The following is a 13366-nucleotide window of genomic DNA, read 5'->3' on the forward strand; positions in this document are numbered from 1 at the left end:
TACTGAAATGGGACAACCCCTTCAATGTCCTGTATGAGGTTGAAATTTCCAGGTCTTTGCTGACGGTCTTGTTGCAGCTGCTGGATGTTCTTGCTGCAGTGGGACCATATTTACTATTGAGATTTAGCACTGCAACATTGCAGTCTTAGGCTATGTTCGCACGTTGCGTACAAGCCCTGCAGAAATTTCTGCAGCGATCTGAAGAGCACATGTGCGCTTTAGATCGCTGCAGAAATGTCCGTAGTGAGCGCCGATTCCATGCGCTCTGCCTGCAGCTCCTGCCATAGACAGAGCAGGAGCTGCCGGCAAAGCGCAGGAAAGAAGTGACATGTCACTTCTTTTTACGCAGCGCTTCGGCAGTAGCCGAAGCGCTGCGCTCTTAAACGCCACGTGCGCACGGCCCCTGCACAATCTCCATAGACTGTGCAGGGGACGCAGGACGCATGCAGTTACGCTGCGCTACAAAGCGCAGCGTAACTGCATGTATTTGCGCAACGTGCGCACATAGCCTTAAGCTATGTGCGCACAGTGCGTTTTTTGCGGCGTTTTTGCATGTTTTTCGGGTGCGTTTTTGCTCAGAAAACTGCGTGACTTTGCATTTTTGCGGTCTGCACACAGCGGGTTTTTTTAGCTGTGTTTTTGTGGTGCCCACCAAAAACTCAAAATGTCAATTATTTTTGCGTTTTTCACTGCGTTTCCACCCATTGAGTTCAATGAGATGTTCAAAAACGCAATGAAAAACGCAAATTGCAAATATAGCTGCATTTTAGTGAGTTTCTATGACTAAAAACGCAGCTATAAACGCAAGGGATGGGTAGTAAAGTGACATGTACAGGAAAGAGGATTCCTTCTGTTGGTAAACACAAGTGTGAATCCTCCCGGTACCGCCACCGCTGCTTCCACCTCCCGTCCGGCGTGATGTCCGCTCCAGTGCGGCGCCATGTCCGGACGGGAGGTGGAAGCAGCTACGAAATCAAATGTGAACAGTAGGGAAAAAAAATCTCATACTTACCTGTCTGCAGACTCCCGGTGCCATGTCCGCTACCAGCTCCTCTTCCCGGTACCACCGCTTCGGCTGTGTGCAGACTCGTCCGATAGCTGCAGGACCTGGCAGTGGATCACCTGATGCGGCACCTGACGCATCAGCTGATCTGAAGTCTCGCAGTGACGCTGACTTTTTACCGCCCGACCAGCTTAAACATTGACTCCTGGGTCCTGCAGCGATCGGACGGGAGTCAGCACAGACGTGTGTATTTTTTTTTTTTCTTGCACTGATGCATCAGCTGATTGTATAAACGGCTTTTGGCTTTTATACAATCAGTTTGTTTCATGTGATTCACGTCCTTGAACCTGACACATCATCTGACCGGTATGCCTTCCAGCAAACCGATCAGATGATATTGGATCCGGATTGAACGACGCTTGACCCAGGATTACTGTGGAGGTTGTTGGGGGGTTCTTTATATCCATAAAGATGGAGTCACTAATTGTGTTTTATTTCTAATAAAAATATTTCTGTATGTTTTTTTTTTTTTATCTTTACTAGAAATTCATGGTGGCTATGTCTAATATTGGCGTGGCACCATGAATTTTAGGCTTAGGGCCAGCTGATAATATACAGCTAGCCCTAACCCCATCATTACCCAGCGAGCCACCCGTCCCCAGGGCAGCTGGAAGAGTTGGACACAGCGCCAGAAGATGGCACTTCTATGAAAGTACCATTTTCTGGGGTGGCTGCGGACTGCAATTCGCAGCAGAGGTGCCCAGAAAGCTTGGGCACTCTGCACTGCGGCATCAAATCCCCAGCTGCCTAGTTGTACCTGGCTGGACTCAAAAATTGGGCAAAGGCCACGTCATTTTTTTTTTATTTTTTATTTTTTTTTTAATTATTTCATGAAATAATTAAAAAAGGGGAGGGCTTTCCTATATTTTTGGTTCCCAGCCGGGTACAAATAGGCAGCTGGGGTTTGGGGGCAGCCCGTACCTGCCTGTTGTACCTGGCTAGCATACAAAAATATAGCGAAGCCCACGTCATTTTTTGGGGGGGGGGGGCAAAAAACTCAAGCATTCAGTCCTTGATGGAGGATGCTGAGCTTTGTAGTTCTGCAGCTGCTGTCTGCTCTCCTGCATACACTATTGGAAGGAGTATGCTGAGCCCTGTGGTTCTGCTCTCCCTCCAGCATACAGTCCTGGATGGAGCATGCTGAGCCTTGTAGTTCTGCAGCTGTCTGCTCTCCTGCATACACTAGTGGAGAATGAAGAACATATTGAAGAAAGAAATGACATCAGACTTTTTTGTTTTTTCAACAATCTTTAATGGCATTGTTCACTGATAAAAAACGCATAAAAACGCAGTGAGCAAAAACGCACCAAAACACTGTAAAAATGCATGTTTTTTTGCCGCGTTTTTTTTTTCCGCGGGTGCGTTTGTGCGTTTTTGCGGCAAAAAATGCACAAAAACGCAGCATAAAAAAACGCAGTGTGTGAACTTACCCTAAATGTCGTCCGCCCCATTGCCTTTGTAACCCAAGTCTAAGGATGCATTCACTCATTAGAATATAAACTTATCTTTTGACACATTTTATAAACCAAGGCCTTAGACATTGGGTAACTGATTAGCAGACTGTGTTCATCTAGATTTCCTAAGAAAATTGGATAAATAGCTATCATACAGATTTCACATTAGTCAATTATTGTCATATCTTTGATAGCCACTTATCCAACTCTAGATTCTCATCAGAAAATTAACATCTCAATGTGAATTTTAGATGCTATGTTGTGAATACTCAGTCAATTATACTTTATTTAAGCACCTAACCCATACTACAAATAACTGTTTGTTTTCCCTTGAGAATTTCTGTGAACATAGCTATCAATATTATATAGCTATCAATGTGACATAGATCTGTGCAAAAGAATGAACGGGAAAATCAGGCCGGCATTGTTGGTCTATGTAATGAGTGATTAGACACAGTTATGACCACATGATATATATTTATACTGTACATGGCACCACCAGTAATAAGATAAAGTGCTCTAAATTACTACTAGATTGTGAGCAGATCATTGCGGGGGGGTGGTAAATTTGAAATTGAAGTTATCAGGCATATGTGGTTCTAAAAAAAGGATTTGTGTTTGTTCCTTTCTCTATTTATCACGCAGGATGGACCATTATACCGTCTTCCATGTTTCCCCTAGCCATCTTCCATGTTTGCCCTAGCAGGACTTTTCAGCCTTTTTTTTTTTTTGAGTATGCTTAAAATACAAGCCCTATTCCACAAATAAGCCCTAGTTGTGTATCATCATACTAATAGTGTCTTGGAATAGGGCTTGGGCAGCCCTTTCAGGATATGTAACTTTTATTGGTGTATATTGCCCCGTTGTGTTGCTGTAAGCTCCAAAGGTTTATAGTCACATGCCGGCTGTTTAATGGAATGAATATTCACTCGTCTTCTCACCCGTAATCCCACCCACAACTCTGCTGGCGTCAGTGATAAAACTTGTGTTTAATGAAATAATGAATATTCACCCCCTTACCCACCCACCCCTCTGTGCCGGGTATAAGTCATTCACTCGGACTGTTGTATTGCTCTCCGAGAATCGCAGCAAAATGGTCACATTGGCCGTTTGCTCTCCTCACCTGAATGTGACAGCTGCATAGAAATACACTCTGACACGCTCGGGTCAGAAAAGCCACCAGCCAGTGCGAGCATTGCGATGCGATCCCCTGGCATGTCTGAGTAAATCACTGGGCGGGCGGAGGAAGAGGGTGAATATTCTTTTTTTTTTTTTTTTTTTTCTTTAACACAACTTCCAATCACTGACACTGGCAGAGAGGTGGGTTGGATTATACGCAGGAGAAAGGTGAATTTTCATTAACGGGTTACTCAATCACTGACACCAATACATAATATAAGACATCCCCCCCCCCTAAAATCAGTCCTAGCACATCTTTTGGAGCCAAAAATAATATGACGCTGTTTTATTTCCAGAGAAACACAGTAGTTGGCTGATGGGTTGCTAATAAGTGTTATATAGCAACACAAATATACATGTATGGTAACACAATGGTAATAGAGTTGTTTATCACTAGTGGCAGTTTTTGCATGTTATCAAAATTGTACCAGTTGGTTTGTTGGAATCATGCATTATACATGACATTATTGTGGCAGATATTAAGTAACTTATTTCTTCTAGGAGAAGGAGCGCAACAACAGGCGAAAAAAGAAAAAAGCAGCTCAGATGGAAGAAGAGGTCCAGTATACCCCTGCTGTAGAGGATGAGGAGATGGAGGTGTCAGGGATTAGTGGCAACGAAGAAGAAATGGCAGAAGAAGGAGACAGTAAGTGTTTTGTAATGTTTGTTGCTTACTTTTCACTGGCATTATTTTTTGTATCACTCTTTTTTGATCACTGTTCCAATAAACTTTGTATCTCATCAGATAAAATCTGCTTCTTTCTTTGCTTTTGAGCCACTAAAGGTCCAGTCACACATAACGAGATCATTAATGAGATTGTTACTACGTCACAGTTTCCGGATCGTTGTTAAATCGTTGGGGAGATCGTTGGTGAGATGTCACACAGTCATTTTCCCAACGACTTTAGTAATGATGCAGCGACCTGTATAACGATCTCGTTGGTCGTTGTGACCCTGTCATACAGCAGCTATGTAACGATTCCAACCTCGAATAGGGGCGTAGTGTTTGACGCTGTAAGCCATGTGGTCGTGCATATGCGTTGCCTTTTCCACACCCCTCCGCTTCGATTGGTGGCCAATACTGCGTTCTGATTAGGCGGCCGGCCTAGAAGGCAACTTTGTATCGCTTCATCCTTTGTCCCTTTTTGAACCTTGCTTTGAGGATAGAACCTGCGACTTCAGCTTCGATCCGAAAAGCAAGCAAGCAATCGGGAACAACGTACGAATGAATCCGGGTGTAGTCGTAGGTTCTATCATCAAAGCAAGGCTCAAAAAGGAACAAAGCATGAAGCGATACTCAATCAGAACGCAGTACTGTTCTCAGCGCCAACCAATCGGTGCAGAGGGGGCGCGGAAAAGGTGACACAACTACACGCCTAAGTGTCACACTAAGTTCTCATCTAGGTCGTTAACGAGATCGTTGGTAGGTGTCAAACATACAGATCCATCCTGCCCAGCAGGACTCCAACGAGCCAAAAACCATCTGTCACCTGAAACCTTCATCTCCTCTGAAAGATAGCTAAAATCCATTTAGGTCAAAGCAAAACTGATTGCCAGTTTATTGAGGTGTTAAGGGGGTGTTACACGCAGCGATATAGCTAGCGATATCTCTGGTGAAAGCACCCGCCCCCGTTGTTTGTGCGTCACGGGCAAATCGCTGCTCGTGGCGCACAATATCGTTAGGAGCCGTCACACGTACTTTCCTGCCTAGTGACGTCGCTGTTAGAAAGGAGGCGGTTCGTGCGGCACTAAGCGGCCGCCCAATAGAAGCGGAGGGGCGGAGATGAGCGGGACGTAACATCCAGCCCACCTCCTTCCTTCCGCATTGCCAGCGACCGCCGGTAAGCTGCAGTTCGTCATTCCTGAGATGTCACATGTAGCGATGTGTGCTGCCTCGGGAACGATGAACAACCTGCGTGCTCAACAATCAACAATTTTTTAAAAAGGAACGACGTGTCAACGATGGACGATAAGGTGAGTATTTTCCATCGTTAACGGTCGTTCCTTGCTGTCACATGCAACGACGTCGCTAACTATGCCGGATGTGCATCACGGAATCCGTGACCCCGGCGATATATCGTTAATACGTCGCTGCGTGTGACGGGGCCTTAAGATTAGACAGACAATTAAACTCTGGTGAGGGGGAGATAGGAAAGGAATCTGGTAGAACCACTGACCCCTCCAGACCATCAGATTGGTGCTGAAACTTTTCATCTAGTGACATCTCAACCCTAGTGTTGGAGTCACAGCTACACTGCTCAGTAATGCTGTACAATATTCTTCATGCTTCTGTCTGTATGTTACAGAGTTAGAACAGCAGGAATCCTTCATGTTTGTGTCATGGGAGACTACATAGCAGCTAGTATCTTCCCACTAGCCTAAAGGGACCTGAAAATGAGAGCCTAAGCCTGCAAAGGGGAAAACTTGTGAATAATGAACAAAAAAATTCTGCAATTGTACCCTAAAGCTGGCCATATATATGAGAGAAGTGATGGATAAATGCTTGTTCACCAGACTGCCATTTTTCTCGACTCCAGCTCACTCAAAAGTGCTCAGCCGAGCAGTGATATATTTTCAACAGCAACATTGGAGAAAACCGCTGCCAAACCGCGCTGGCAGAGGCTTATCTTTCTTGAAAACAAAAGGATTGGCTAATGTAATGCCAATTGCCCGATCAGTCACTTTCACTCTTTTATCATGGGAGAGTCGGAAGGCCTCCATATACTTCAGATGATTTGCTAGTCCTGCTGAAATTGATGGGTTTGGACAACATTTATGTAATGCATATGGAGGCCTATACTGGCAGTATGCCATCACTTTGTAAGATTGATATACCAATGTAATCTTTATTTACATGTAGCTAGAGAAAATTTTACTTAGAGTTGATGTGTGGATGCATCAGAATTATTTGATGACTGTTATAAAATAACATTCATACATGATTTTTATAAATGATAAACCTTTTACGTAATTAGAGCTTGATTTCTGTAATGTCTCTGATGTGGTACAGGCTTTAGGTGACTTCTTACTGATGTTTCCTTGTTTTGTTCCTTAGCTGCAGTGAACAACAGTTCAGATACAGAGAGCGTTCCATCACCAAGACAGGAAGCCAAAGAAAGCCGAGACAATGAAGCCAAGCCTGTAGGAACTTCTGTAATGGAAACGAACAGTGAGCTACCGGCTGATCCTGGTAACTCAACTGTGCAGCAATCTCAGGAAATTACAGAAAGGACTAGTAATGTGGAGGAACCCAAAGAAGATCCAGAAGCTTGTACAGTCAAAGAGGAAGAAGAAGATGAAGGAAGATCATGTGATGAGCCAAGCAAAAGTGAAATAAAGCAGGAAGAAGTCGAGGACTGTAAAGAATATTTTGCCGAAAATATCGAAGAGCCACCAAAAGAGGCATCAGAAGTGCCACAAAAAGTGGAAAAGAAGCATAGCAAACATGGGGGGAAGACAAATGCAGACAGTGACTCTAGTGCCACCTGCAGTGCAGATGAGGCTGAAGAGCAGGATTCCACTGACAAGAACAGGTATGACGCACTCTTATAGGATTTGGAGGGAAAAACATAGCACTGGTTAATATTAACGATCAGCTACTCAAACTCATGAACTCATGAGTGTTTTTTCAATGTATAGAGGTGGTTGCAGACCATGTGTGCCACTATATTATTGTGATTGTTTGAGGGTCACACTTCTACAACAAGATGTAGATCTTGCAGGACTCCTCAGTGGGAGGAAGACACTGGTTTCTATACTGTAGAGCGAGCACTAAGTGCTACATAATAGTAATAATAAAGGCTACTAATTGCTGTAGTGTGATGATAGTGAGACCTGGTTCCTACATTCTTGAAATGTGTGGATTTGGCTAGTGTGCGTCTTGAATAGGAAAGGCGTCTTTTAAATAACTTTTTAAACCTCATTAAACCAACATCCAACTTTAATTTAATGCAATGAATCTTTCTCCCCTTAATTTTATGTAATGTACTGATAGTTTTATAGCCTCTGTGGTATTTTCATATAATTAATAGAATTTTGATACATCCGTACCTATTCAATATGGCCCAGTATAAAACCAATCATTCTTCCATTGCAGTAATTTCTCATTTTAGTGACTCTGACTCACAACTAGTAAGTTTCCGAGAGACGAGAGAACATACCTCTTTATCATGTGTACTTTGCTTGTTTTTCATCCTTGGATGTTCTAGATAGATTAGCTCAGATCTTTTTCAATATATGCTGTGTCCTAAAACAGACTTGTCCGAGATAGGCAATGGCTTTAAAGTACAGCTATATACCTGTACCTTGTGTGTGGGAGCAGGATTATTTGCTTCTATCTGATTTTGATTTTTAGAGATAATTGTATCAGTACCTTTTTTTTTTTTTTGTATGAAGCCCAATTATCTGACCTTAAGAAAATTGCTTTCTACCTGCAATTTCTCTGTCCCTGTAGTGAGGTCACTTCCTCTACAAGAGCTCTTCAGTTAAGTATCTTTTGGAAATACATCATCCTAGTAATGATCATTGTCTGAGGTTTTGCACAATCCACCTTTGTTTGGAAGGATCTATATTTGTAGAGTATTAAGTGCTTGCTGATTGCTTACAGGAAAAGGTCTTCAAATACTATATGAAGGATAAATCCGATGTGGATCATTGTAAGCGCTACATGGCGTATTGGCCTTGCTTGCTCTGACTGCTTGTCGTAGGCTTCACTTTAATTTTCTCATGCTGCAAAGCAAGTAGTCCTCTTGTTTTATTGCTATAGATTTCCATTACTTGGATATTTTCAAGATTCAATGGCTGTAGTCTTGTAACCCAAGGATTATTTGTTCAAAGAAGAGCCATTGAAAAAAGGTTTAAATGGGTACTCCATCTTGTTCATTTATTTCATGTCCATCGGTTATGCCATAAATGTATAGTAGATGCAGTTTTGGCCAATGTCTCGAAATTGGAGTTGTGATGTGCACGGTTACCAACGATCGGGAATTGAAGCCACATCTCTCCTGGGAGCAGTGCGAGTCAGGACCCCAGTCTCAAAGGATGCGGGTCCCATTAGTCTACTATACATTTATGGTAAATCCTGTGACTATAGTATAATTGTAAGAGATGAGGATACCCCTTTTAAAGGCAACATCCAACTTTGTAACTAATTTTTTTATCTTCTTGCTGTTACAGTGAATCAAAAATAATGAAGCCCCCTGAGCTGCAAATATTATTTAGTTTTGTATTTACTGCTCTGATGTTGTTAACATATCTGTGGGTGTTTAATCCCATCTCTGTACCTCCTGGGAGAACACTACCCCTACCGGGACCATTGCCCTGACACAGAAATGCCCACTTTATGGTGGGGTTTACATGACCCTCCAACCCCAATAGGTTCAAGTGTCCTGGGACAATTGAGACATGCAATGTAAACCTATAATTGTCACAGGCTACATGTGAATACTCTGTAATCTGACCTTAGTCATATTGCCATCAATAGGTCCCTTCTTGGTTAGCTACAAAATGTACACTATTCAGGGAACAAAGGGACAAACAAAACTTCACCATACGATCAGACTACACAGAGTTTGTGTGTAGTCTGTTACCATGGAAACTTTGAAGTGGTGTTTGTTGAATTTTTTTTTTAAATTTCTGAAAAGTTAATTGAATGAATTGTCGTTATAACTCAATCACTGTTTTCTTTGCACGGTAGTACCTTAGCCACCTATTGGGCACAGTTTTGAGTCTGGGGGTGCCAGTGTGCAAGAAAAAATGTATATGCCATCACCGTTCATAAGGTGATGGCATATAGTAGTGATTTGCTATCACTTTAGAATATGTAAATATCCCTTAAAGGGGAAAACAGTGAGATACTTGAAAAAGGGCAATATTTTTACTTCATTGGTGTAAATTACAGCTAATCTGGCTGTTTTGATATCTAAATTGTTTGTCATTTTGTGATAGAGGCAAAGTACTGTATGCATTGACAAAAACCTTCCTCTTCATGTCAAATTCTTCATGTCACCTTGCTTTACCTCGGTTTACATTTTTTACATACCTCAAATCAACAACTGATAATACAACATTAAAAGAAACCTGACAGCAGGATCTACCCCCATTAACTAATTAGGTTATGTGCGCACACTGCGATCTGACTTGTCAAAACGCTGCAGTTTGACAACTGTAAACACTGCGTTTGACAAAAAAAATGCATCCAAAACGCTTGCATTTTGAATGCGTTTTGAATGCATTTTGGATGCATTTTTGACAATGCATTCCCACTCGGCTCTGCAACATCCCCATAGAGCATGGCTGACTGTGAGACCGAGCCGCGCAATCAGAATGAACTTGGATGAACTTCACCTGACTTCCTTGTTATCGCGCAGCTCTGTCTTTGCCGGGGCCTGATTTACAGTCACAGGGGAAGGACTCACCAATGACCGCAAATCCCCTAAGTGACCTGAAGTGAGCTGCACAATCAGCTGTGCTGTCACTCAGGTTACCCGCGGCCAGCTGGAGTCCTCCACCCGAGACCGCAAATCACCTGAGTGAGGGCACCGCTGATCGCGCGGCTCACTTCAGTCACTCTGGCGACTTGCTGTCACAGTTGGAGGTTCCAGCTGTGGCCGCGGGTAACCTGAGTGACGTCCTGCTGATAGCGCGACTCCTTTCAGTTGCTCCGTGGAGCTCACATAGAGCGGTCGTGATCTGTGGCCGCTCACTGTCAGCTTCCGATGTAGCAGAGTTGGACGCGTCGTGGGACCTAGTGTGGATTACGTTGGACATGGAGGGATGTTTGGGGATTAATAAAGTGGTTAAAGACGGTGTTTTTTTTTTGTCTTTCAATCCAAATAAAGGATTTTTTGGGTGTTTGTGTTTATTTACTTTAACTTACAGATTAATCATGGAGGGTGTCTCATAGACGCCTGCCATGATTAATCTAGGACTAAGTGGCAGCGATGGGCTGCCATTAACTCCTTATTACCCAGATTGCCACCGCACCAAGGCAATTCTGGATGAGCCAGGTAGAGTCCCGGGACTGTCGCATCTAATGGATGCGGCAATTCCGGGTGGCTTCTGGCTGATATTTTTAGGCTGAGGGGCTTCCCATAACGTAGGGCTCCCCATCCTGAAAATACCTGTGTGGCTTTACCATAGCTGGTATGAAAATTGGGGGGGACTGCATGTCGTTTTTTTAAATTATTTATTTTACTGCACGATATAGACCCGCCCACCGGCGGCTGTGATTGGTTGCAATGAGACAGCTGTCACTCAGCGTGAGGGCTCATCTGAATGCATAGGCGCCGGTGGGCGGGGGAAGCAGTGAATACGAGATGGAATAATGAGCAGCCGGCATTTTCAAAAGCTGGAGAAGCCGCCAGAGCTTTGTGACAGCCGTGCAGCGCCGCGCCGGTGATTGGTGAGTATGAGAGAGGGAGAGACCGACAGACAGAGAGAGAATGGGTGGAAAATGCAACCAAAACGCATAAAAGTAGTGACATGTTGCTTTTTGAAACGCATCGATTTTGTCAAATAATTGGCATCCAAAACGCTGCTTTTCAAAAAGCAACGTGCGCATGGAATTTGCTGACTTCTCATAGACTTTGCTGGGGAAGCACAACGCATGTACTGTATTTTGACAATGAGACGCTGCAGTTTGAAACGCAACCAAAACGCAGGAAAAATGCACACGTGCACACACAGCCTTACAGTGCTGCATTTGTCATTAGACACAGGTTTCAAGCCAACCCAATATTAAGGGAAAGTTGGTAGCATATACATAATCAGCATTTTAATCTTTTGTTCCTGCATATGCTAATTACTACCTTGACTAGTCGTGATGGTGTGTACTTCTGCTGAGCAGTCCAGCTCAGACAGCTGATACTCATATAGCGCCCATAGAGGCATGGCTATAGTCTTATATGCTGGGAGGAAAGAGTGGTACTACAATGTCACAACATTCCCTGGCGGCCGCTGTGACTTTTGCTATGCACAGTGATCTGCCTGATCTATATGCCATTCCACTGGTGTCACCCTACACACCCAAAATCTGACTAGTCAAACGCTTCCCTCTGGGATCCGTGATAGTGCAGAGCCGAGAGGTAGTGGCTCATACAGTTAACTTCTGCCATGTGCCACTACTTGCCTGTTCAGCGTACTATACAGCAGCGCAGCACATCTGCTGTGAGATCGCAGACGACAGAACTGGGTTCAGGTCTTTTCATGAGATCTAAGAGGCATTTTATGTCAGAAAATGCCGAGAAAATCCTACTAACGTTATATACAGTTAGGTCCAGAAATATTTGTACAGTGACCAAATCTCCAGTTTGTTCTCTGCACGCCGCTGTTTTTTATTTCAAATAAAACAACTGAAATGCAATTGAAGTTTAGACTTTCAGGCTTAATAAAAGGGGATGAACAATAATATTCTGTGAAATGTTTGGAAATTGCAACCTTTTTTCTGCAAATCCTCCTCAGTTCAGAGGCTCAAAAAGAACTTTGACAAATTTACTTTACCATCAATAAAATGTTCATTTGTAATACTTAGTGGAGAATCTATTGCAGGCAATGACTGCCTGAAGTCTGGAAGCCATGGACATAACCAAGCACTGGTTTCCTCCTTTGTGAGGCTTTGCCAGAACTTTACTGCTGCTGCTTTCAGTTATTGCTTGTTTGTGGGTCTTATGTGTAATACATGCTCAATGGGGTTGAGATCTGGTGATTGACTTGGCCATCCCAGAATATTCCATTTCTTTGCCTTAAACTCCTAGGTTACTTTTACAATATGTTTCATCATCCATCTGTAATGTGAAGCATTGTCCATTCAACTTTACTGCATGTGGTTGAATCTGAGCCGAAAGTATAGCCCTGTACAATTCAAAATTCATCAGGCTGCTTCTGTCTTCAGTCACATCATCAATAAACACTAGTGACCCAATGCCATTGGAAGCCATGCATGCCCGGCCATTACACTGCCTCCACCATGTGTTACAGAAGATGCGGTGTGCTTTGGATCATGTGCAGTTTCAAGCCTACTCCATACTTTTTTCTTCCCATCATTCTCATACAGATTCATCTTGGTTTAATCTGTGTAAACGGTGCTTTTCTGGCCGGCTTCTTTAGATGTTTTTGGGCAAAGTCTAATCTTGCCTTTCTATTTTTAAGGCTGATTAGTGGTTTGCACCTTGTGGTGAACACTCTGTGCCTGCTCTCATGAAGTCTTCTCTTTATGGTAGACTTCCCGGAGAGTGTTCTCCACTTGGGTGGATGTTGTGAAGGGGTTTTTATTTATCATGTAAAGGATTCTATCACCCACCACTGTTGTTTTCCGTGGACGTCCAGGCGTTTTTGAGTTCCAAGCACACCAGTGCGCTCTTCTTTTTGCAGAATGTATCCAACTGTTCATTTGGGCAACCCCAACATTTCTGCTATCTCTTTGATGGATTTCTTTTTTCAGTTTGATGATGGGCTGTTTCTCTTTCATTCAGAGCTCCTGTGACCGCATGTTGTGCGTTTACAGCAATAGCTTCCAAATGTAAATGCCTCACCTGGAATCAGCTCCAGACCTTTCACCTTCTTAATTGATGATTGATTAATGAGGGAATCCTATTAGTATAATTGTCCAATTAGCTTTTGTTCGTGGAAATGAGGCAGCAACAAATTAATAAACTGTAATTCATAAACCCTT

General features: G+C 43.2%; 1 protein-coding gene across 16 annotated transcripts in view; it reads left to right on the forward strand.

Moving 5' to 3' along the window:
• Positions 1 to 13366, forward strand: part of NCOR2 (nuclear receptor corepressor 2) — a 601679-nt gene that overhangs the window by 469908 nt on the left and 118405 nt on the right. For 15 of the 16 annotated variants that reach the window (XM_075322517.1, XM_075322568.1, XM_075322586.1 and 12 more), the window contains exons 19-20: positions 4198 to 4342; positions 6752 to 7229. In XM_075322517.1, the coding sequence (XP_075178632.1) occupies positions 4198 to 4342; positions 6752 to 7229 (623 nt within the window). The remainder of the gene's footprint in view (positions 1 to 4197; positions 4343 to 6751; positions 7230 to 13366) is intronic. The other variant, XM_075322539.1, reaches the window with a different exon arrangement.

This window comes from Anomaloglossus baeobatrachus, chromosome 1 (assembly GCF_048569485.1).
Source record: "Anomaloglossus baeobatrachus isolate aAnoBae1 chromosome 1, aAnoBae1.hap1, whole genome shotgun sequence".
In the NCBI taxonomy this organism is placed as follows: Eukaryota; Metazoa; Chordata; class Amphibia; order Anura; family Aromobatidae; genus Anomaloglossus; species Anomaloglossus baeobatrachus.